This window comes from Nasonia vitripennis, chromosome 1, assembly GCF_009193385.2.
Source record: "Nasonia vitripennis strain AsymCx chromosome 1, Nvit_psr_1.1, whole genome shotgun sequence".
In the NCBI taxonomy this organism is placed as follows: domain Eukaryota; kingdom Metazoa; phylum Arthropoda; class Insecta; order Hymenoptera; family Pteromalidae; genus Nasonia; species Nasonia vitripennis.
Window position 1 is genome coordinate 31,498,280 of NC_045757.1, and position 25,555 is coordinate 31,523,834.

General features: G+C 44.7%; 1 protein-coding gene across 8 annotated transcripts in view; it reads left to right on the plus strand.

Moving 5' to 3' along the window:
• Nucleotides 1-25,555, plus strand: part of LOC100116528 (glutamate receptor 1) — a 332,198-nt gene that overhangs the window by 195,073 nt on the left and 111,570 nt on the right. For 6 of the 8 annotated variants that reach the window (XR_512977.4, XR_001728766.3, XM_016981060.3 and 3 more), the window contains exon 2: nucleotides 14,574-14,726. Coding sequence is in view for 2 of the 8 variants with exons in the window: in XM_001600948.6 (XP_001600998.4) it covers nucleotides 14,574-14,726 (153 nt within the window). In the remaining 6 variants the exon portion in view is untranslated. Of the gene's footprint in view, nucleotides 1-14,378; nucleotides 14,508-14,573; nucleotides 14,727-25,555 lie in introns of those variants that run through there. The other 2 variants (XM_031921251.2, XM_031921249.2) reach the window with 2 other exon arrangements.

Genomic DNA, 25,555 nt, shown 5'->3' on the forward strand with positions numbered 1-25,555 from the left:
TGGGAAGTATAGGAGGACTTTGTGTCATTAGTAATTTTGCGCGTGTAAGGAAAATTTCAAGGCATTGATTACGAGATAATGTAGACTAGTGGAAGGTACTTTTTGAAGTAAATTTTTACGATTTTCATGGACAAAGGAGAATTTCATCATTGCGACGATACTGTGAAGTATGATTCCACTTCGATTTCTCCCTATAACTCCTCGCAGTTTCAATTCAATTTACGAGCGCGTCTATCGCACGCTAACATGCAACTATATAACCGTATCACATATACATACACACATAGTTACATTCAATAGGCACCTGTATGTAAATCACTCAAAGTCACATTACTCGGGTCCTCGTGAATAATAATAACACACGTGTCTCTGGTGTGCCTCCAGTCGGATAATAATCAATTCTCCGTCCCTCATCTCCGTGCTCGAGCCTTATTCCTCCAGAAACAATCTCGACGGTTTTCCAGGGCGCAGCTCGAGGCGCTCTGCACGAATTAGGCCGTTGTCATCGTCGTTCCTGTCGACGCCATCATCGTTACCCTCTTACACAGCCCAACTAAGGCCTGCGCAAAGAGTCCCTCCGACCAGCCATATACACACCAAGGCTTTATCAAAGCCTGTGTATTTGTTATGCAGCTGATATCGCCGCGGGTAAAGGCAACGGCAGCATCAGTAGGATGTATGCGGTGCGAGCACACGTGGCTGGAGCACAGCGGCATCCTTGATTAGCTAGAGGCCGAGCTGACGTTCGGTAATCAACTAATGGAACACCGTACGCTTAGACACACGCGTATGTGGCTCGCGTTGGAGGATGTTGCCGGCTGCCCGCTGTTGGCACATTGTTGGCGATTTTTGCATGCGATCAAGCTGATGGGCTTCTTGCGTAATTGAGTTTACGACGCAACTCTCGATTCGCTTGCCCGCTTTTTCACGTTTATTTCGATTCCGAATGCGCCGGAGAGTTGGAGTTTCACTTTAGAGGTGGTTTTTCGCTGATTGCAGGGGGGAGGGGGAGAGAGCTTTTTGGTAGCTGAGGTGACTTGTGAAGTGGTGCAGATGAGAACGATTGATTTGATAGAGATGGATGTGCTGTTCAATTGTTAGAAAGAGAATGAAATTTAAGTTTACAGGAATATTCAGTATGAACGTATATTCTGGTATCTGAGTACACTCGACTATTACTACTTGCTCCACTCAGAAAAAAAATCTCTGCAACGAGGCTAAAACAGTGGCCATAGTCACTGCTGGTACTGACCAGTGTACTTATCTCATATTTTCAAAGAACATAAGAGCGTCGCTGGGCGCAAAGGAAGGAGTTAGCGCTCGGCCGTAAGCCGAACCAGCAACACCCAGTCAAATAAAACCAGGTGAAATAGAGAGAAGGAAAAAGCCACGGCTGGTAGAAAAGCAAAATTCTAGAGCTTTTACAAACGCCAAAGCTGAGCGGTCTGCGGGTTTATTGAGTGTGTGCGTCGGTCATTACAGCTGACGAGCATCAGTCGTCCTCCAAAGTTAAAAGAAAAAGAAATTGAACTTGCGAGTTTGGTCAGGCTTTTTTCCTCCGTTCTAAAAACGTTGAAGAAGCACGAAGTATAATCGGCTCTTGAACCTGCGAACGCCTATCCGGACGAGAGACGGAGAGACGAGGTGAAAAATTATGAAGAAATCCGGAGAAATTAGGACACCAGCCAGGTTAAGGAAAATAAAGAGCCTCGCAGCGCGAGTAAAAGTGAAACACAGGGAGAAAGGGAAATCGCCGAGTGAGTGTCTTGAGTGACAGTGGCAAGAGATACTTGGCGAGGGGAAAAAAGAGGATGAAATTCGAAAACGTAAAAAATAAAAGATATAGAGCGCGGGACAAGGGGGTAAAGCTAGAGAGCGAGTGGTGAAATAAGTATAAAGAGACCGAATCAGAGCGAGATAGGGAGACGAGCGCAAAAGAGCGGCGAGATAGCTGAAAAAGGGCGGGAGAGAGAGCGAGAGAAAGGACGTAAGCGTATAAAAAAGAGGAGAACGAGAGAGAGAGAGAGAGAGAGAGAGAGAGAGAGAGAGAGAGAGGGCAAATAAAGCTGAGAGAGCGAGACGAGAAATATGAGAAAGAAGGCGCTTTCTCATCATCCGGGGCGACCAAGCTCCGAAAAAAAGAGGAGAAAGAGAGGGAGCGCGAGAGAGAGACAGATAGAGAGAGGGAAATCCGGCCGGCATCCGTTTTAGGGTCGTTTTGCAATTGCGCGCAGTTACCGTTGCCCGAGTTATACTGCTTACCGCGCGGAAATTTCCAGTTACGTTTTCGTTTTCTGCCATCGCCGTTCTCTCTCTCTCTCTCTCTCTCTCTCTCTCTCTCTCTCTCTCTCTCTCTCTCTCGTCCGCCCCTGTGACCCCGGAAAACTGCTTATGCGGCTGGTCATTGCGTGTAATTGATTTTTTTCACCAAGAAAGAGAGAGAGAATTTTCTTCTTTTTTGATCTGCTGCTCTATAGGGGCGTTTCGCGAGCGCTCGTTTTATCGACTTGTTTAGCGAGCGAGTAAGTGGAATCGGAATGCGAATGTTCAGCGGTGCTCCGCATTGTCGATTTTAATCTGTCGATTGTTATTTTTCCTTCTGCGAGTTGCTTTCGAAAGTAACGGTACGGAAGAAGGTGATCAGTGTTATACAATTATTGTATTGGCTTTTGACACCTGTTCGTTTAATGCTACGCATATAAGCCTTATTACCCTTGTAGGCTAAGTGGGCAGCTTGTTAGACACTTAATCCATAGGTTCTGTATTCGAGTCTGAGTTTCGGCTTCCATGACATCAGGACACCTCTGTGTTTACATAAGTGTCTTACAGCATCGAAGCTGCAGTGGTTCCGATTCCACTGTGGGAGGCCTGTCGAGATGCATGCTCTGCACTACATTCTGGGCAGTGTACGTCCACTACCATTACGAGGATCGTCATTGGCCAGTACCTTTGTATGCTGGTAAGAGCTGTATAATAGACTTGCAAGAGGCCTTAGACAAGCTTTAAAAAAACCTAATCTACCCAATTCATTGTCTAAATACCTGAAAATAGTCAAACTGACAATTCATTAAGTTTACTTTTTTCATTAAAAATCTATAATAATACTACTAGCGCGATAAAAATCGTTGTCCTCAACATTCCTGCAACCAAGTACACCAGACAGCACTGGCTCTCGACATCGCTCGCAAAAAAGTAACAGCCTCTCTTTCCGATAAGCGATTTTCGAAGATCCCCTCAAATATTGGACTACGCGGTTCCCGGCTAACAATGATCTCTCGACAAACACGTGTTCCTCGCGCGGCACGCCGCAGCGACAACTCATCAAAAGCAAATCCCCAGTGAGCAAGACTCCTCTGCGACGACTAGTCACAATCACCGCGCAATCAAGAAATTAATTTGGAATCCCGCGAAACGTCTCCTTTGAGACTTGCCGATCGAAGGAGAATACTATGGCTCGAGATCTCGCACGTATTCAGCGCGACTGCGTATAAATGTCCTCGTGAATCCGTCTCTACGCGTCTGATGTCTGGAAGTTCGCGAGACGACTGAGCTTCGCCAAATAGTCGCCGGATATCGCTTCTTGCGCGCTTGCCAAACAATATTTCTCGGGCTGTTACGCCCGGACAAAAGGGACGCCCGCGCGAGAGTAGAGACAGAAAAGTGGAGGAGGTGCGATGAAATAAAAAGCGAGAGATTCTTCTTTGCACTGGTGAGTCATAGGTGAATGTACTGGCATTGATGTGTACGACGCAGTTGAAGATGAGCGGGATACGAGTTACGTTGAGTGGTCGGTAAATTTTTTCTGCGCGGGTGGAGGAAGTAAAATTGAGATAAGCGGGGGTTGCTCTGACTCGAGGGTTTGTGAGCTAATGTTAAAATTTCGATGAATTGTAAGAGCTTTGTAACTTGAAAATTTTATGGAAATATTTTTAAATCGGTATTTATATCTTAAATAGATTTATTGCATGAATGAGAATCCGTAAAGTGTAAAGGATTTTTCTCTAAAATAGAAATGATCTTTTTGAAGCCTTTTTTTTAAAAAAAGCACAAAAAGAATCGTAAAGGGAAAGAGGATAGGGTTCAAAACGGATGATATTTTTAGCCTTGGTAAAAAAGTATTCAGAAAGTACCGGAAGCCCTTTGAAGACTTTGGCCTTCGACGACGAGAGCGATAAATTTATTTGAGAATTTCATGCGCCTTTATGCTTGCACAATTCCTGTCAAAGGGATGTTCGATTTTCAAAATAGGTTTCTGAGAACAGCTTTAAATCCGCTTCATTTTATGATAAAATTAAAACGCACGCTATATTCAAGTTTATTTGAAAATTCTTATTTTACCATACTATTCTACTGAATGCACATGGCTTTTTATGTATGATATTTGAATGATGTGATTATTAGTTGAGAGCAGTTGAACATTCCATTTACAATCTAAAACTCAATATTCCTAAATATACTGTCCATATACATTTCTGTTTGACTTCTGCTGACGTTCAAGTCGTGAATATCATTTGATTAATGCTGGCTGCAGCGTTCTACTTATGAATGATTTTATCTTTTTCATTTACATTATCCAATATATCCGATAACCGTGTTTATTCGATGCACATGTGTATGAGATTTTTTTGATTATATTAGTGCATAATACTCAATGTCCACAAAAATAACCGAAATAATCGTATTCTCTTCCCAGTGCAAAATGTATTCGTTAAACATAAAAAATCGATACATGCGGCTTTGAAACATTCATAAAAATGTTTAAGTCTTAATCACGTTTTTTCTCCGTGTCTCATCGCTCATTAAAACGTGCAAAGCTTTTCCGAAAAAACCTTGCTGAAAAAACGCTCGACGAATAAATAAAAAAATAATTATTTTGTAAATTCCTGAGCTCTCTCTCTCTCTCTCTCTCTCTCTCTCCAGCTCTCGAGCTGATGCCGCTTTTCCATTAAAAATTCCCTCAGTGCTGCACTCCATCTTCCAGTTTACGCGTCCGAAATCCCTCTTCAAACAACGATGCAAGGCAATCTCGCATTAACGTCGAGCCACTCGCTTCGCTTTCAAAAAGTTAAAACATGCACCTGCCAGAGGCATACACGCGTGCAAAAGTAGCTGGCGTCCAATGACGCGAACATAGCCGTGCTCTGAAACCACATTACTCCTTCCACGTCGTAAAAAGGAAAAAGGATGGCGCTAGACGATGGGTTCAATGGCTTTTCAGACTGGGGGAAATAAAATCAGCGGGTTACCGTGGCTTTGAAGCCATTGTCCCTCTTGGCGCATAAGAAAAGTTCGCGAGCCGCAAGAATTTGACTGAGAAAATGCCGCTCGATCGATAATCCATAGAGTGCCAGAAGATTGTAATACGAACTTTCGACATTTTGATGAAAAATATAAGCTCGCGCAAGAAGCCTCTCTCGTCGACGAAGCTTCGAACTCTATAAAATTCGATACGGGCCGGGCTACTAGAAAATTCTCCTCCACGAGGAAAGACAGCGTCAAAATAAAGGTGACGATAACGAAATATCCCAGGGAGAAGAGGCTCAGGGCTCTGTGATACTTATCTCCAGCGGATGGCGGCGTTGACAGGTGAAGAAGGGCCGCCGCCCATCTATCGATTGTTGTCTCCCTCTGGCCGCCGGTGTAATCTCACTCGCCGAACTCGAAGCCCCCGGCTCTCTATCTCTCTCTCTCTCTCTCTCTCTCTCTCTCTCTCTCTCTCTCTCTCTCTCTCTCTCTTGCTCTCTTTCTCTTCTCGGTAGATTTCTCATTTCCAGCTTCTTCGTGCTCTGGTAATTTCCTTATTCCGCCACAATTGTTCTCCTCTTTTACCGCGTGACCTTCTTCTTCTCTGTAGCAAGACTCGTGCATCCCTGTAGCTCTTAATTTATGTTGATAAGCGTGCACGCGAGTAAGAATGATCTATGGGAACTTGTTGAACCTAAGCGCGCGTTGAAATAACGTTAATGTAATCTGTTTCCTCAGCGTCATTCTTTGTAGAAAATTATCAACTTACTGTCTTGCGAGTAGCTTTTTTATGATGAATTATTGGTGGTGGATAACTGAAAGGATAATAATTATTACTGAATCGCATAAATTAGCGAGTACGAGTGAGGTACTTTTGTTACAGCGGTTCCGACGATCAAAAGCCGATGTTTAAAGCAAAATCCACAATAATCGTAATATTATATGATTTCAGATTGATATCGAAGTTAAGTGCACTCACCAGGTGCATATGCCTTGATTAATTCTTCTGTTTGATATGAAAAGTTTGGTTTGAAGAGCCCAGCGCAGTGATATTAATTACAAAATATATTCTGCTGAAGTCTTTGAGAAAATTCTTCTCGCCCAGTTCATTAAATTAATGACTCGCTAATGAACGATGGTAAGATGATCGAGATAAAAAGATTTAATAATATCCGATGGTGAAGCGGAGAAAACGTCAAAGCCTCTCAGCTCTCTTCGCTAATGGATATTCAATCATCCTACCAGTATAATAATATAATGTGAACGAGAGAAAATACCGTATAGACTCAGAGTGTAAAATTGTAAGGAAAATAAACTAATACTCGCGATAACTCGGTGCGACACATCCTCGAGCAATAATTAACCCCGAGGAATGACCCCAGCGGAATTCCCTCACCCGCGTCCATCTCACACCTTGGCCCAACTTTACAGCCAACAAATCCCAAGACCGCTACGGCTCTCTAGCCTCTCATCGTGTACGCTTCACGCGTACATAAACTCGCCGACCAAAGGTGCACTCTGTCGCCCGCTCGTCCGCAGACGCATTCCCCGCTTGTACACACACACATAGCTGTTCTTCCGATCAGCGAACACGTGTGCAATTAGCCTTTTTGATGCGGTGGCTTGTTGCTTTGGTCAAGTCGCTCATCGGGTCAACGAGAGTGCGGCGCCGGGTATAGCGAAAATAAAAAAGAGCTAATGATGTGTACGCTCGGGCGAGCATAACGTCCAGACGATAAAAAAAGGTGCAAAAGAGCCCCCACACGGTTTTATGAGCACGCGCGATGATATTTATTTTTCAGGATATTTTTTTACTCATCGTCGTCGTCGTATGATCCATTTGAGAAACGGGGAAAAACACCTGATGCTTTGTCCTTTGCGTGGTGCAAAATTCTGCTCTGTATAGATCGCGCAAATATAGACAGATAGCACGCAGCGCAAATGAATCTTGCAAAAGAAAAGCGAGACGAGCGACGAGAAAATCCACACGACAGTACAATATATATGATGGTCGGTGCTGCGCATACACACTCGAGGCTGCACACGTGTAAAAAGCATCGATCAGACATTACTTGTAATGCAGATACCAGCGCATACATATCCATACATAGGCAAAAGCAAGCACAATCGCCTTGTTACGCGAAACTGCGCGCGCTCGCTTCTCAACTTCTTGCCTCTATATATATATATATATATACGTATTCGTCTCTCACTCCCCTGCATCTATATGCATATACTCATAGCGCGTGGACTGCATATACATACACAGTGCATTATATACACGTGTAGCGCTGTAGCTGGCGAACGATATATATTCAGTGTATGCTTCCGTTGCAGCCGCGCCGTGTCCATAATACACACACAGCTATGCACAGCTATAGGTACATACTCCTCCATCTCCGTCTTGTCCTTTCTCTCCTCTTCTATGTATGTGTACATACCTCCGGCTCCATTGTGGCTAGTCGTGATTTTGAGCCTTTAAACTACGGAGCCATGCACACATGCATACGGCGCTCGATAGACTGTAACCATTCATTGGGATAGAGCACTTCGACGCGTGATACCGATGCAAAGAGAAAAGTGGAAGAGAGAGAGGCAGGAAGTTGAATAGATGTGGAAAGCGCCAGTGGGAGGGAAAAGAAGCGCGTATAATGAAGGGCGGATGTTTGATGAGCGAGTAAGCGAACGTCCGATTAAAGGGAGTTACTATGCCTATAGCTACTGCTCCTGCAGAAGGTGAGGAGAGTAAATGCAATAGGAGCTGCTGTATGCGAGGAAAAATCGAGCGATAATATGTGCAGTGAATATTACACCATGGAAGTTCGTTTCGTATATACGAGCTGAAGCTTTTTTGATGGAGTTCGATTTTTAGTAGCGAGAATGAGCTTTTTATAGGGATGATGGATACGGTGTATAAGCATCGAGAGATAACCTGCGGAAGCCGCTATGTGCGCTCAGTTTTATCACATAGTCTCTATTTTTCATTTCCGAAAAGTAAGAAAAACATCTCTTTCTCGAAAACGCAAGTATCGTTGGAAACAATAGAGTCGTTCGAGTTTTAAAGTCAGAAATTTGAAAAAAGACAACATCAACATCCCAGCATTAATAGATCCATAACAAAGACCATTTTACTTTTTTAAGAGAGAGAGAGAGAGAGAGAGAGAGAGAGAGAGAGAGAAAACATGAACGAATCCTCACTTCAAACAATAATTAAATATCGTCGATGACGTAGTCGAGAGAAAGGGAGCGAGAGAGACTGCGTAGGCAGGAACAAATTGATGGGATATAACAATACTCGCGTTTTCGCATACAATACAGGATCCCTGAAATCGAAAACAATACGCCAGCTATAGCCGGGAATTATTACTGCCGGTCCGGTATAAATAAGCAGCTTCGAGTTTCACTTGCGTGATGATTAAAGCGTAACTCGCGTTCATTTAACGATAAATTCAGCGAACGAGATAGAAAGAGAGAGAGAGAGAGAGAGAGAGAGAGAGAGAGAGAGAGAGAGAGAGAGAGAGAAGCAAATACGTTCAAATTTCACCCTCGACTTTTGCCAAGCCCTCTTTCAAAGCCATGTGCCTTCGAAAATGTTTGTACAACTCGATGCAATTAGATCCGCGCATGAGAATCAGCATTCCGCTATCTTTCGCAAATATAAACATGCCCTCGCGTGTAAATCTGTAATCAGCGACAGAGCTTGAGCCGCGTGCGCACGGGCTCGATGTTACTGACTGTTAATTCGAGGCATGAGCTGCGTAATTACGCGCTGGCGGCGCTAGCTGCGAATGTCGGAGGTGAGCAAGAGCCGACATGTACCTCCTCGCTGCTGTCGGACGAACGAGTGTTGTTGAAGATTATTTTTAATGAGATTCGAACGTTTGATCGAGCCTGTCTGATGAATTTAGGACTACTTTGAACTTCGTGTTACGCGTCTGTTCTGTCTCTGTGTAATTTTGATGATTTTTTGGAATAAACATCTGGTTAAGTGTTGAAATAAACATTAATTACTTTTCTACAACCGGAATGTCGGGGATACTTGTAGAACAAACTGTTTTACAGGTGGAATAAATTATGTGATAGCAGTCCGTGTAGTGTAGAGATCGTTAGTAGACGCAGGCGTACATGGCCGGACATCGCTTATTGGTCGAATTCACAACTGGGTCCTCCAACACCGCTGTATCTAGTGACTCATTGTCACGATGCTTGTTGGTTATGGTGTTTGACTAGATATCGACTTTTGCCACAGCTTCTTGCGACAGATGTGCTTGCATTGTTACGTTTCACGGTAGAATACTCCGCTAACGCTCAAATGAACATAATTGTATGTAAATCGAATTGTGACACATTAGTAAAGCGATGAATGACTTTTGTACGACGAATGTTTTTTTAAAAACTAGTTGAAGAAATAACGTATGATTTATTTTAAAACGGATAAAACAGTTGAGATCGATTCTATTTGCAAAACATCGATTTAACGTTAAAGGGCCAAGTAGAACAGATCAAAAATAGTCGGACAGAATCAATAACATTAAAATGGCGAGAAGCTTTCAGCGTTTGCATATAATAGCATAAAGTAAGTAGGGCCAAGTTTATTAAATACATTTTACTGTTGATTCGCGCGCATCGGTATCAATCAAACGCCTAATTTCACTGGCGCATAATTATATAACTCATAAGCTCTTTATATTACTTCGATAATGCCTAGCTATTGAACGTATACACAGGTATTCCGACCGCGTCGATTTCTCATCCTGACGGATGAAATTTTAATCGCTGTTGAAATGTAAATCGAGTATAGCGCGGGCGTATGCGCGAGGAAATTTAATCCTTAAATTAACTTAAACTCGCGCTCCGACACGGGCGGTCAGGTGGAGACTATTTTAGGCGCGTGACGCGCCATCCAGTGTACACGTCCGCCCCTTATTATTCGAATTAACGCCGACACGTGCGACTGCAACCATTGCCCACCGTTGAGCCATTAAATTTGCTCCGCTTTTCTCGCATAGCCTACATGTTATCTCGCGTTATTGCTTGTAGCTATATGGACCTATACGCGGTGTCCGTCTCTCTTTCGCTCCATATACGACAGCGTGTCCCCCAGCGCAAAAACGTCAAAACAAGGGCCGAGAACACGGACACGCAAATGGCTTCAAGACACACGTTATATCGCTGTTTATTGTTGTGCTCTCGATCGTTTGGTTCTAGTCTTCTGTGTTTCTCGAAATCATCGGAGAATTAAGAGAAGAGTCACGGAATGGAAAAATAGTGTTCGAGTACTATGACCACTATAGTTTTTTTTTTCAAGATGCACCTTTCCGATCGACACCCACCCGTCCTATTTCTACTAGATCAGCTTTTACGTTGTCCTCCCATCTACGTCTAGGTCTACCTAGAGGTCGCGTTACCATCGGCCTGCCCTTCATGACACGCGCTGCCGTACGGTCGTCTCCCATTCTCGCTACGTGCCCTGCCCATCCCAATCTGCGCGATTTTATTATTCTGTTAATATTTGGTGACGCGTACAGATTGTGTAACTCATCATTGTGTAGTCTCCTCCATTCCCCTGTTTCCTCATCTTTCTTCGGCCCGTATATTTTTCGCAAGACTTTATTTTCAAATACCCTAAAACGGTTGTCCGCCTGCTTAGTGAGAGCCCACGTTTCGCACCTGTACAGAACCACCGGCAGTATTATTGTCTTGTATATTCTTATTTTAACGTTTTTAGACAACAGCCTCGACTTAAGTAAATTACTCACGGCGTAGAAGCAAGCATTACCCGAATGAAGTCTCTTATTTATTTCGACATTAATCTCGTTTCTATCATTTATGCACGTACCCAGATACCTGAATTCGCTAACCTTTTCAAAAGTAAAATTCCCAACTCTGAGATCTTCCTCCCCTCTGCAGATGCCTAGCTTATCCACAATCATGTACTTTGTTTTTGATTCACTCACTTCTAACCCTGTATACTCCACCGCTTTTATGAGGATTTCCGCGTTTCTTGCTACCTGCATTTTTCTAACGGCATACTCTAAGGTTAAGTTGAACAGCACCGTAGAGAGCCCATCCCCTTGTTTTAAACCATCGCGTATCATGAAGGGTTCTGATACATTACCGCCTACTCGGACCTTTCCCGTGCTTCCGTTCAGACGTATTTGAATTAATCTCACGAGTTTTTTCGGTACACCGAGAAGTACTAGAATTTGATAAATTTTGCTTCGCTTAATAGAGTCGTACGCTTTTTGAAAATCTATAAATAGTTGGTGTATGGTTTCGCAAAATTCCCACTTTTTCTCTAACAACTGTCTTATGGTAAACATTCGATCGCTCGTCGATCTGTTGCGCCGAAATCCGCACTGATAATCTCCTACTATATCTTCCGCGAATGGAGTGAGTCTAGCTTGTATTACGTTTGACAGAACTTTGTAGCACGTTGCTAATAGTGAGATACCCCTATAGTTATTGCAGTTTGTCTTATCCCCCTTTTTAAAAATCGGTATAATGATAGATTGCTTCCAATTTTCGGGTATTGTTTCAGTTTTCCAGATGGCACATACTAGTTTATAGATTTTGAAAGTGAGCTCGACGCCCCCATATTTGGGTAACTCAGCTGGTATAGAGTCATTTCCCGCGGCTTTGTTTTTTTTTAGTTTTTTAATGACGGCCTCTACTTCTTGGTAGCTCGGTTCCTCCACGTGGAATTCAGCAGTGTGAATTTCGTCCCCTGATTCTTCGCTATTTTCGTGCACGTTTAATAATTTATCGAAATAATTTTTCCACAGCGACAGTAATTCGTTGTCATTTGTTACGAGGTCCCCGTTTTCGTCCTTCATCAATTGCGCTCTACTCCTAAAACCCTTTCTGATGGCGTTAATCCCTCTGTACATTTCGCGGGGGTTATTTTCCTTACTGTTAGTTTCTATTCTCCTAATAAGATTCTTTTGATACTCCCGCTTCTTATTTCTGTAGATCGCGCTCGTCTGTTTCCTTACGTTAGAATACTCTTCTACGGTCCTATCGCTTCTATTTTATAAGCGATCTAATTTAGCCTTTTTGCGCCTTTTAAACAGAGTTCGCACTCTTCGTCAAACCATGGTTTGCTCTTTGGCTTTTTCTTTTTACCCAGTACTTTGTTCGCGGCCTCTTTTACCGTTTCTTCGATGTCCCCCCATAAGCTATTCGGTTCGTCATTCCCCTCCGGCGATGTGTTTGCTTCTTCAAGTGCCTGAAACCTGTTATTAATTTCTATCTGGTACCTAATTCACTCTGTTCTATCTCGTAGCTTCTCAATATCGAAGCTTTCTACCTTGTTTGCTTGCTTACTATTTTGATTCGTTACTAGTCTAGCTCTTAATTTGGCTACTACTAGGAAGTGGTCCGAGTCGCTATCTGCCCCTCTGTAAGCCCTTACGTCGAGAACGTTAGTATGACGTCCTTTTTCAATGAGGAAATGATCAATTTGGTTCTGTGTGGCCCCGTCCGGCGATGTCCACGTTGCCTTGTGTATGTCCTTGTGCTTAAAACACGTAGTTTTGATTATAAGATCTTTTGCCGCCGCGAAATTTATGACCCTAATACCGTTATCATTGCTGGCTTCGTGCAAGCTTTCCTTCCCTATAGTAGGCCTAAACATTTCCTCCCTACCTATTTTAGCATTGAAATCGCCTAATACTATTCTTGTGTCGTAAGACGCGAACTGGTCGATTACCTGCTCTAAAGTTTCATAATAGAGATCCTTAGCTTCTTCTTCTTTGTCCTCCGTAGGACAATGTACATTAATAAATACATATCTATACCATTACCTTCGATAATGATGTACGGGAGCCTATCATTGACGGATTTGAAACTTTTAACCGAATGTATGATGCTTTTGCTTACGAGAAATCCGGTGCCTAGAGATCCCCCACTCCCGGCCCCATACAGGCACGTGAAGTTTCCCGATTCTAGTACTCCGCCATCTGGCCACCGCGATTACTGTATTGCTACCAAATCGAGATTGTACCTATCAGCTTCCTTTACGAGTTCTTTAAACGCGCCTGCTCTGTATAGACTGTGAACATTCCAAGTTCCGACCCTTAAGTCCCTTTTGGTTCGGATTTGATTTTTTTGAGCCATGATGTTATGTTAAACCCGCGCGCTTCGGATCCTGTTCCGATCGCAGGTGAGTCCACCGTTCTAGAGGTGATAACCCCCATACCTCTATAGAACTAAGTATGAGAGCTTTCCGACTTTGACGAGGACAGTGTCAACTCGTCGTCAGACACACTACGGTTTCATTCTCGCATCCTAACGCCCCCCTGCAAGGCAGCGCGCCTTCGCTGGCATCGTTACCGCGTAAGACCAGGTGACGAATCATTCTACACATCCCCTTTCGGGGCAGTTGTCATCGCTCCCGCATCCTCCTCGGCAGCAGGATTTTTGCCCATTTTTGTAATGTGTGATGAAAGAGATAGATTGAGAGATAAGAGTTAATGTGAAGTGTTTTTGTTGTTGTGGTGCTTGCGTAGTGTTTCTAGATGAATGCGTTCGACAGTGTGGGCTCATCACACCCACCCACGCCTGTTCCTATCGGCTGTCCGCGGCTGCTTATTCAATTTATTCGCAGCTAACCTCTTTCTCAGGGGCTGTTCCTCTATCCGCAACCTAAGGACGCGCTGTGTAGTGGTGATAGGCACCCACCCGTCCGATCTGGACGACAACGCCCAAGACCCGCTTAGGGTAGCGGCATTGTAACAGGACCACTACAGTTTTACGAAATTTAATTAGTAAAATATGGTTTACTTTGAATCGTTGTAAAATATACAAAGTAGTTTGTGTTTCCATCAAAATTTAAATATCGTTTCGTAGACATTTTCTACCGTTGAATATGTATAGTTTCACAAGGTTTTAAAAAATATATTCAAAGCGCTTGATTTTATCGGCCCCTCTGTTCCCGCATCCTGAAACATCGATTCGCGAGGCCATCCTTTTTATATTGGCTAAACAGCCGTTAAATTCATACGAGGCTATTGTCGAAGAGAATGGCTACTCCATCGAATACGAGATTTTATTACCGAGTTACTATACGTCATTTTGTTGCAATATTCAGCGACGTCTTTTTTATTGCAGCCATAACAATCGCCGTCTATGTAACGTCCCTAAGCCCTTCGTATAAACAACGAATCATTTTCTAACGATCTGCGGTATTATTGTGTCCGATTAAAAAGTAGAACAATTTTAGACACGAATCCTGCCCCGACATCTGGTACAGCATGATATCGGTATATTGCAATACCCTCTCTCTCTATTATGTCAATCTAGGTGTTTCAATTTAATTTAAATTGCAGGTGCTATCTTCGAACAAGGCACGGATGAAGTTCAGTCGGCGTTTAGATATGCAGTGGGTCTGCACAACCAGAACACTACGGGTCGTAAATTTGAAATACAAGCTGGCATCGACATAATAAATACAGCGGACGCTTTCAAACTTTCACGACTGAGTGAGTAACAATCAAAATTACAATTCTGCCTTTACATTATTCTATTGAGTGAATGCGTACGTCAACAATTGTCGAATTAGTTCTCGGCTACCATTATTGCTATTGCAGGATTATATGAACACTGTTGAAAGCAAGTATTATATTATGAACTATGATGCTATAGAAATGCCAGAACTTTTAACAAAAACGTTACCAATTGTTAGTTTTAAACGTGTATCGAAAGCATCCCACAGAAACTGTGATGTAAATAAGCAATTATTATGCGTTTCAAATGAATATGTAATCGAGGATTTAATTATCACGAACGAATGCAGTGTTACATTGCTTCTATGATAGAATCCATTCGAATCCGCATAATACAATGACGATCAGATATTCTCTTTCGTCTCTCGATAAGTAAACCGGTTCGTTAACTAGAGTATTTTCCTCGTGTTTAAAGCGGCCAAACAACAGTTTGTCCAGAATGCCTGGAACGTCTCTCATAGTAGTAGTAGCAGCAGTGGCAGCGGCAGCCAAGGAGTTAAGATTGTCGAATCGCGGCCAAATAAATGAAATCTAAAGGAGCTCTAGAACATAAAAGCAAAATCCACGCGGCTACAGATAGAGGACTCGCTTGAACGAGGTAGCGAGATCGAGCGCGACACCATTAATTTTCCCCTCGGGGCACTATAAGTAATTTCGTCAGCGTAAGGTAATTGCATCCTCTCTCTCTCTCTCTCTCTCTCTCTCTCTCTCTCTCTCTCTCTCTCTCTCTCTCGTGCATCACGAATTACGCGAAGTACCGGCAGCAGCAGCGTCCTCGTAGTCTTTAGGTCAATCTCCTCGTTCTGCTGCAGACAAGTCAATCTTCCCTCCGTTCCTCTTTCTCTCACTCGCACGCGTGCAGCTGCCGTGGTTTTATGTATAGGAAACACTTTCGGACGCTCGACGCTGCTCTCGCTTCTCTCTCTCAGACTAGAGCAGCGCGATAACTACTTTACGAGTTCACCCCCGATAACTTTTATACTCTCGATCCTGGCTTTCTATTCCTTCGAGTTAGGTCTCTCTCCCTCTCTTCCTTCTTTTTCCTTCTTCGCCTGGCCTGCTTTTCCATCAGCTTCTTCTCTCCTTTTGCCTCCCGGCAAAGGTTCGTAATTTTACTCTTTTACTGTTTTTCGTCGTCCCCGTCTCTCCACGTCGTCGCTTTTATCCACCGGCTCATCTACCAGCGAGGTGTGCATCTTTCGCTCACTCCTATCTCTACCGCCCCCTTACTTCCGTCTAATTCTATTCCCGGAATTGCTGCAGGCCGACGAATTTAATGAACCACTGTGTCCCTTTTGGAATAGCGATACGTTTAGGATTTATCGTTCTCCTGTAAATACTATGTTTCGCCTCGAGATCGTATCGACCTTTCGAGAGTTTACTGCAGTGCGAAACGAAGGTTCTGGATAACAACATTCCTTACGACCTCCTATAAGCACAGATAATTTACCTACTTTCATCGCCTCTACATACCGAGCCACCCCTTTGTTCTCTCTCTCTCTCTCTCTCTCAGTACACCGGTGCTTTCGAATTCTCAACTCACACCGGAAGAAAGAAACGAGCGATGACGCGCATCGGCTTTTTCCCTTTGCTCGCTGTCTCTGAGCACCACCCTATAGCCTCTCGCTCTTTTCATTCTATTACCCATCCACAGTAACCGAACGCTCGCTCCGAAGCCGTTGTAGAGAGAGAGAGAGAGAGAGAGAGAGAGAGAGAGAGAGACTCCGCTTTTCTCTCTCTTTCACCGAGAGAGCGGCGTCGGGCAATCTCATCCCCCAATTTTCTCCGCGGTACGCCCCGGCATTACCTATACCTCACACTTTCTATCTTCTGTGCTTCCTCTTTTCCAGCGCTTCTACTTTTTGTTTTAGATTCTTCCTCGTTCCATGCAAGTCTATATGCTGCGCTGTGCGTTGCTATGTATGGTTTTTATATTTAATGCTTCTTAATTGACCTGCACACAGAATTTATTAATTTATCATTCCAACATTCGATTCTCCATTGATCGTTGGAAGACTGCAAGCACATGGTGTACACTGTGCGAGGTATTATCCAAATCGTAAGATCGGAAAGATTCGTCAATCTTTCGAGGCAAACTCATATAGCTCCTCTTCTTGCTCAAATATTTAGAAGCAGATGAAGGGATCATCTTTCTAGCGCTGATAGGCCTTTTCCAACTCTCGGAAATGCTTGCGCGGCATTCAATATTGTGCTTTTTTGTTTGCGAAGCTGATGCACGACGCCATGATATCGAAAATATGAGCGATGACATTTTCATATTATGGAATTCCATTCCTCTACTGCTATACGAGCGCTGAGTAGCTTGTACGAAACCAAGCTCTAAAGGCGGGATTTTCATCAAGTATGACTAGGCTCGTTCGAGAAATCCAGTAGCCATGAAAAAGATCCTCAGAAATTCGCACATACTCACGAGAGCTTTTCGAAATAACCGTTTCAATTACCCTAATCTCTCTCCATCATTCCGCGCTGTCTCCTCCGCCGCGGCGTCGAAACTCTTTTCACTTCATCTTTTATACATCCCATTTACATCTCACTCTCATACTCCATCTCGATCGCGCATAGCCAGAAGCCAAGACAATCTAGCTTGGCTAGAGCGAGAGTGCGGATCATGCTGGAGAAATTCGTTACTTTCCCCCGCAGGGGTGGCTCCTTTCGAAGATTGCTTTCTCTCTACGCAGTAGCCCCTCTCGGTCACCGCAAGCAAGCCCTTATCGTATCCCGCAAAGTCACGCGGCCGGACGATTGCGCTGAATTCGACCGAGCGAGCGAACGAGAGAGAGAGAGAGAGAGAGAGAGAGAGAGAGAGAGAGAGAGAGAGAGAGAGAGAACAAAGGGAAGAGCAGTGCCTTCCTTTTGTTCTCCATTTAGGCAAGTGCGAGCTGAATCTTCTCGACGACGACGCTCTGGAGATTCTAATCCACGTGTGACCCTGTTGACCGATCGACCTTCCTCGCACACCTAAGTTTAGGTGTCCGTATAGACAAGCCGGCGTGGCTTTGAAGCTCCACAGTCGCCTCTGCCCGGAAAGACAAAGCCGGGCAACTCTAGCTCCTCGTCGAAGACTACAGTCGCGCAGGAAGTCCTCGCGTTTGCGACTTGGGCACGACTTCCCTCGCACTGTCCCCTGTTTGCCCGTCTGCTACTTCGTTCGCGCCTGAAGATTTACTTCTATCTATCTATATATTCAGCCCTTTGTGTATACCTATATCTACCTTTCTGCGATGCTCGTCTCTTTGCGCAGTAGCGCGGGAGCAGCCAGTGCTCTTCCGATAGCCGATACTTTTACTTTTCCGCTTTCACTCGGGATTCCGTTAGGAAGAGTTGGAATTAAGCCCCGGCTAGCGCGCAGCACTACTAATTCAATCACCGATGGTCCAAGTGCGATTTTACCCTGATTGTTTATTGGGAAAATCCAAGTTTTTCGCTTGGCTCGATTCGTTGCTTTTAGAAAATTGAGTTTTGCCAATTGTTCTCGATGCTTGGACGGCTTTTGTTTTGCAAAAGATTTGGGTTTGATTTTGCGCAACAGGGAAACAACATTTCTTTATTTCTCAGCTTGATAAGTTCATTCTGAACTAGTTCAATTTGCCTTTGTCGTTGTACAGCATACGTTCTCGTATTCAAACCTTTTGAATTTGAAAAATAAAATTGATATTCGAACACGTCATATTCCCACAGTAGAATTTGTAGCACAAGTTAATTAAAGCCCCAGAAAATGTTTCGTGCAATTCTCTTAAATGCTGCTTCTTCTCTGATTACAATTAAAACAGTTGATTGAATTCATGAGGTTTCAAGCATTCAGTTAGAAGCCTGAGAATATGATACGTTAAACTTTAAAAAAATGTATTATTTTTTACCGTTAATTGAAACGGTGAATTCTAATTTGTATGCTTCAATCAATGGTCTCATCCTTGATTGAATTCATAAGGATTCATATCCTGGCGGCCCATCGTTACCGGTTATTCAGAAATCAATCCTGAACAAATAAACTCGATCCTTTCCGCGAAAAAAGCAAAGAATAACATTATCTAGTATAATAAGTCAAAATTAACAACATCGCCACAAATGCGGTTAAACGGCAATCGTGGCGCGCGCACCGAAAAATAAGAAGGCGAAAACCGCCCTCGGCTTGTAAATCACGGAATCGCATAACCATAAACACAGAAACAGTCATTTCCCAACGCTAGCTTATCGTCTGGTCGATTATCTCTTAAATTTCTGCCCTTCTTCCTCCTCCCCTCCCCTATCTCATCCCGCGCTCTTGCATTCAGATCCCTCCCTTTATTCCAGTGGCATCTCTCTCCCTCGGAGAAATACTTTCTCCTGCCTGCGACTACTGAAAACTTTGCGCTTCCGCTATCTCTCCGTGCTGCCTCTCTCCCTGGCAAAGTCGAATTGCAGTTGCCACCGAAAACGCGACTACGAAGCAGAAATATCAAGCGGCCCATGCACACAGCTCTCTCTCTCTCTCTCTCTCTCTCTCTCTCTCTCTCTCTCTCTCTCTCTGCCCATCGCGTATAATGCAGCTTCGGCAAAAGAGCGAAAGCGGGATAGAGCGAGAGGGGGGGAGGGGAGAGAAAGACAGGGAAATTTGGGCGAAGTCCAAGTTACGAGAAAGACGCCTCCGCTGTGTTTATACGCAGATATAGAGTCGCGCTATTGCTGCGCACAGTGTGTATGTATACTATACACACACACAGCTACCTGTGTACTCGTATATAGACACCGAGTGCGCGTTATATGTATAACGCGGAGAGTATAGCGCACGCGAGAGCTATATAGTACTTAGCAAAGCTGCACTAATTGTATTAATGTTAGTTGGTTTGGCTGGTTCAAGGCTCTCGGGCAGCTCGGCCTCCCCCGCGCTGCGCCGTTATAACCCCGAGCGCGGTAAGCCGTGTACCATGCGGCGAATCTATTATGTCTTAAGATAATGACGAACGTCGTCATCGCTGTCCTCCTGGCGTTGCAGCTCTTTCTCGCTTTCCCCTTGTCGACAGCCCTCTCGCTCTCTCTATCCGAAGGCTGATGCGCCTCAAAGCTTACCGCTATGTACCAGCCGAGGAGAGAGCTGGTGCAGCGGATATCCGGGGCTTGTGTTGCAACCGCGTCTCCCCATTCATCGGGTGGATACTGCAGCGCAAGCTGCGCGAGGGCGACGAACTGTGTGTGTATGTGTTTGTGCGCTGCGGGTCTTCAGCTCTGATTATTCGATGAATGTGTGCAGCTGCTCTCCTCTCTCTCTCCCTCCCTCTCTCTCTCTCTCTCTCTCTCTCTCTCTCTCTCTCTCTCTCTCTCTCTCTGCAGTATATGTCTGCAGGTATGCGCGGCGTCGGGGAGATAGCCGGGTTTGCGAGAGATGGCTCGGAGTTTTCGAGTTATTAGCTTTCCGCTAAATGTTGTTGCTTGTATACTGCAAGGATTCATTCTTCACCGCGCGAAAAAAAATCTTTAAATCTTTACGCTATTTATATGTGCAGCAGCGTCATTCGCTCGCCTCTTCTTTTTTCTCCTAATCCGACGTTTATGGGTCAAATGAAACTCAACGACAAGACTGAAATATTTCAGTTATTATGTAAATTCGACGCTTGCGCCGCGTTTATATTTGAATAGTCCTTCGCTTCAACTCTCTGATGCGAGCTCACATGCATTAACATATTATCGCGGCTGATAAAGGAGCCTCGCTCTCGCTCAACCTCTCTCGATTAGCATTTACACATCACCCCCCCCCCCCCCGTTGCCTCCGCTGCAGCGGGAAAATCCTCCGTGAGATAGAGAGAGAGAGAGAGAGAGAGAGAGAGAGAGAGAGAGAAAGAGAGATCGCTAAATCAGTGTCTGAGCAATAGAACCTCGTCAATTTCCATTGATAGAGAGAGAGGGCACATCAGCTCTCAGGTATATATACGACTTTACCTTTGCCATTTCGACGATCTTACGTGACGTCTGATCGGATTTCCTGACTTCCCTCTCTCTCTTTCTCTCTCTCTCTCTCTCTCTCTCTCTCTCTCTCTCTCTCTCTCTCTCTCGTCTTACAGCTCCCTCGTCTACTTTTCTCATTTTCCTCAATTTTACCCAGCGCTGAAAGATATATAGGCTCTAGCCTCCTTTTTCAAAACTCTCACCTCTAAGAAAGTCGCTCTCTCTCTCTCTCTCTCTCTCTCTCTCTCTCTCTCTCTCTCTCTCTCTCTCTCTCTCTCTCTCTAGCTGAATAATATCTCACCAGCTAGAAATATAAAATCTCTTCGCGGGCGAGAGAGAGAGAGAGAGAGAGAACGCGATTTCGGCGTAGCCTACGTATAGTAGGACTAGAAGAAAGATGATATAAGGCTTGGGACTCGCTGTACATACATATATACAGTACGTATATAGCCAAGGCAAGAAGATATGAAACGCGAGCGCGAGTGGCTACGCTAGAAAATCGTGCTGAGTCCTTCTTATACCCTTCTTAAGCATATGTATGAATTATGCGGAGAAGGATTTGCGCCGCGCACGGCTGCTTTATAATGTAGCGCAACGTACGACTAGAAAACGAGCTTTCGTTACGAGCTTGCGATAACGCTGTTAAACATAAAACATCTTCAATTCGCATATACACTGGGCTGCACCGTTATTTCGTATAAATCAAAAAATTCTAATCTTCTCTCTCTGCAGCGGTCGCACAGAAAAATTCAGTCTCGATAATCTTCTCCATTTTCCGAATATAAGCCGCCGCCGTCGCACTTTTCCAGCATCTCGCGAAAACGATCGCGCGGAGCAAGAAGCCAAGAAAATCGCTAGCCAGTCAGCTCCCTCTCTCTCTCTCTCTCTCTCTCTCTCTCTCTCTCTCTCTCTCTCTCTCCACTCCCTTGGCATATACGCCGCTACTTTAACAGGACATAATAGCGATCTATCACCTCTCGCCGAGCATATCGCATAATATCCTGGGCCAGGATCCATTGGCTGCCACCGCGGCGCGTATATCCCAGCGGCGCGCTTCATACGTCTACGTGTGTGGAGTGTATATGTGTGTGTATAGGTATATATGTATACGCGAAGGGAACGCCAGCCTGGGGCCGCATAAATCTGCTGAGGACTCCCTAGAGTATTTCCCTTCTTTCCTGCGTACACCTCTATCTCTCCCTCTCTTTCCACGGCTGCAGCGAAGCTGCCGCTTTCGTGAGGACGTTGCGCGGTGTATAGTCCTGCTTAAAAGTGAAACTACGTTAGGTAAGTTCGCGCCGCAGCGGAATGCGCGCTATCACGGCTGTTTTATCTGCGCGCTGAATCGTGGCTTTAATAGGAGGATTTAATTTGTATGTTGCGTTCGTGCTTTACGAGCTGAAATTTTCAATTGCCTCGCGACGTACGTGGCATTTTTAGTTCTCTCTATGCGAGAGGAAATTTTTCATTTTATCGTCGCCGTTTGGGAATTAATTCGTTCGAATGTTGCATGCTTGCATGCATCGCGCTAGCTGCGATGCGATTAAAATTAATGGCGGTAAACTAACTGACCTCTGGTATTAATCATTGTCGGTGAGTGAACGCGTTATACACGGCTCACGTGATAATCACCTTAGGAGCAGTTCTCGTTCCACAAGATGTTTATAGTTAATACAGGCGACGTAAGAGCCTTAAGCGATCCAGCTTACGTCGTCGCTATTAATAATCAAAATCATACGAGCATATACGAAAATACGTAGCGCGATTTTCACCAAAGACTGTACCCACAGCGCATTCTTAACGTTCTCTCTCTTTCTCTCTCCCCCTGTGTCTATCTTCGCCTACGTCTCGCTCGTTCTTATCTCAAGGCCCTCTCGACTGCGTCTTTCCTCCGAGCTCGAGCTCTTCGTCTTCTTCGTCGTGTAACCTCCTGCTCGGTCCTCGACTCCCAGGGGGAAAAACTACTCGGCGCAGAGCACACCCGGGGAGAAAATACTCGCGTACAGGTATACACAGCGCGCGAGCTTGGCCCTCTGCGGAGCTTACATATACATCATATAAAACTATGCAAATTTCAGCGGTTTCGTGTAACGCCGCGGCGGCATATTTTTCAAGAGGAGTCGAGCACCACGTGTGGAAAACTAGTTTCAAAGCGGCGAGAATCTTTTTTTCCTATCAGGCCCTCACTTCGATGCAGTGTTTCTGGGGATTTTATCAAAGAGCTTTTTTTTCTCTCGGGAGGAAGGCCGTTGTCCCCTCGGCCGATTATACGAGAGAGGAGAGTCGGAGATCGGATGGCGTGAAATTGAGAGGACTCTTTGACACGAGGACGACGGCGGGCGAGATGCTTTAATTATTCACGATAATATTATTGGTGGAGCTGAAATCCATTATTTTAACGATTGTACCCGTTAATTGCGAACTCGCTGGCGCGCGCGCTGGTGGATCCTAAGGAAACACTCGGTAAACGGTCGAACTAGGATTTTCATAATGCTCCGCTGGGTAAACAGCTTATTAAATTAACGTCGCCCGCAGCGGGGGTTCAATTAACGGATCGGAAATTCGGATTCTTCTCGTATCCGAATTTTTAATCAAGTATAAAATATAAGCTCATTGAAGCAATGCGCATGATACGCGGAATTGTAAATCCGAATAAAAGCTTTTTTTTCTCTGTCCTGCATTATTAAAATTTCCATATAATATTACAAGGAACTGGGTCAAAAAATTTAATCCTACGCCGACATGCTCACTAAGTTGATGGTGAATATCACTCGATATATTATGTATAAAAAGCTCGCGCGATCATTATATGTACACATTTAATTAACATTTTTCGATAAATCGATTCCGCGCGAACCTCGTCAGCAATATTAATATCTCTCGGGAAGAAAACCGTGCGTTCCTCGAGAAAAATTTTAATGCTTCCGCCGCCGCGGCGGAAAACGGAAAAAAGCGTCATGCTCACCCCACCCCCTGCACGGGCAAGAAAATAATAATTTCGCTCGCATTTTGATAACGTCATCGTCTCTTCCGCCCAATAAACCACATCGCGCTAAAAATCTCGCTCCCAGCGCACACACACACATATATGTATTTTTTTACACGCAAACCTTCATAAATTCTTATCGCCCCCACCCCCGCCGGCTTCTTTTTTCATCTATTCACCGGAGCATCGCGCGCCCCTCGACATTTTTCTCTCGTCGCGCTGTCCTCTCTCTCTCTCTCTCTCTCTCTAGCGCAGAGACGCTAGATGAATCTCGAGGTTCAATTCCCGCCGGTTTATCCCGCAGACGCCCGGAGGTGTGGAAGTCGGCGCCGCCGCCGCAGCGTTCTCTCTCCGACCGCATGAGTGTTTTTCTGTGTTCGACTCCGCGGAGGGAAAAGGGGCCACAGGAATAAGCTCGCCTCGACCTAGAAAGGAAAATCTGTTTTTCTGGGGAAATACACACGGCGACGCGTTTCGCTGAGCAATTACAACGGGCCGCACTTGACTTGTTGTTACGTGGACTATATTATACTCTCTCCTTCTGGGAAACGCGAATACGTGCAGCCGCGACAGCGTCTATGTTTTATTGATTTTCGAATGCGCATTCAGGAAGCAGAGGAGAGGACGTCGAGAGTGAGATAGAGCGAGAGCTAGAAAAGGTGAAGTCGAGGGAATGAGCTTAGAGGGGGCTGCTTTCTTCGTCTACTGCTTTTTTCTTTTTTTTTTTGTTTCGACTGCGCGCGTGAGCCGCTTCAAATCGCTCGTGAGATGAGAAGATGAATTTTTAATACGTCTTCTTTAACATCCTTGAGGGTTCTTCTTTTGAGTAAAAAAAAAAATTATTTCATTCAGATCTCCGTTCAAAGACGGCGACGCGGGGCTCGAAGTATTCAACCTGATAATTTTTTTTTTCATCCTCTTCGAGGTCGAGCTGCCCGAAGATTAAGAAATTGAAAAACATCGACCAACTCAATATTTTATCCACTACACGAGTACGTGTTACAACTCAAAACGGTTAACGTAAAATCTCCTTAATACAATGTGGGCGAAAAAAAGCGCGAAAGGTCAAGAATGCGCGACGAGAGCAAAGGAAGTGTGAAATACAGAGGATGCAACCAAGAGAAAACCTGTAGTATATGCGAGGGGAAAAGCTTCTTTCCCGATAGTATTCCTTCACCGCATACCCAAGGCGTCTCGTGCCCATCCGCTCAGTCGAGAAACGTAATACCGACGATATTGCCTGCGCGAGCCGTTGAGCGTCTTTGATTTTACGGCTAAGTTCAGGAATGCAAACCCCCCTCCTCCCTATACCTGAAAACATGGCGCTAGAGCTGCATGACAGCAGCCTTGGAAGTCTCTCGCTCTTTCCGGATATGGAGCTCGCGCGCATGTATATAGGAAAAGCACTATGAATTTCTTACCGAGCCGAGAGAAGAGCAGAAGAGAGAGATACTGCTGGTGAAACAGACTGCGAGGGGGTGCGGAAATAGCGTCGGGATCCTTTGCAGATTCGAATTATTGATTTCGAGGTACGCACGCTGCAGAAAAAAATCTCCTTTCGCGAAGTTATTGAGATATTCATTAAGGATCGTGTGGAATATGAGGCCGGAGCTATGTTAAAAGAACTTTAATCGTCAAGGCAGTGGAAGCTTCGCGCACTTGCGAGCCATGTGCGAGAAAAAAGCAACTTCTACAAGGCACCAATTTGGAATTGAGCTTCAGCACGTATAACCGGGTGATAAGACGTTGATCATTGAATTGAATTGAATCTGCGGCAGACTGGCGGAGAGTGTCCTATATACCTATACCTCACCCCTTCCACCCGAGCCAATTGGTTCTCCCTTGAATTTTTCCAGCTACCAATTCTTTTCTCATCTTC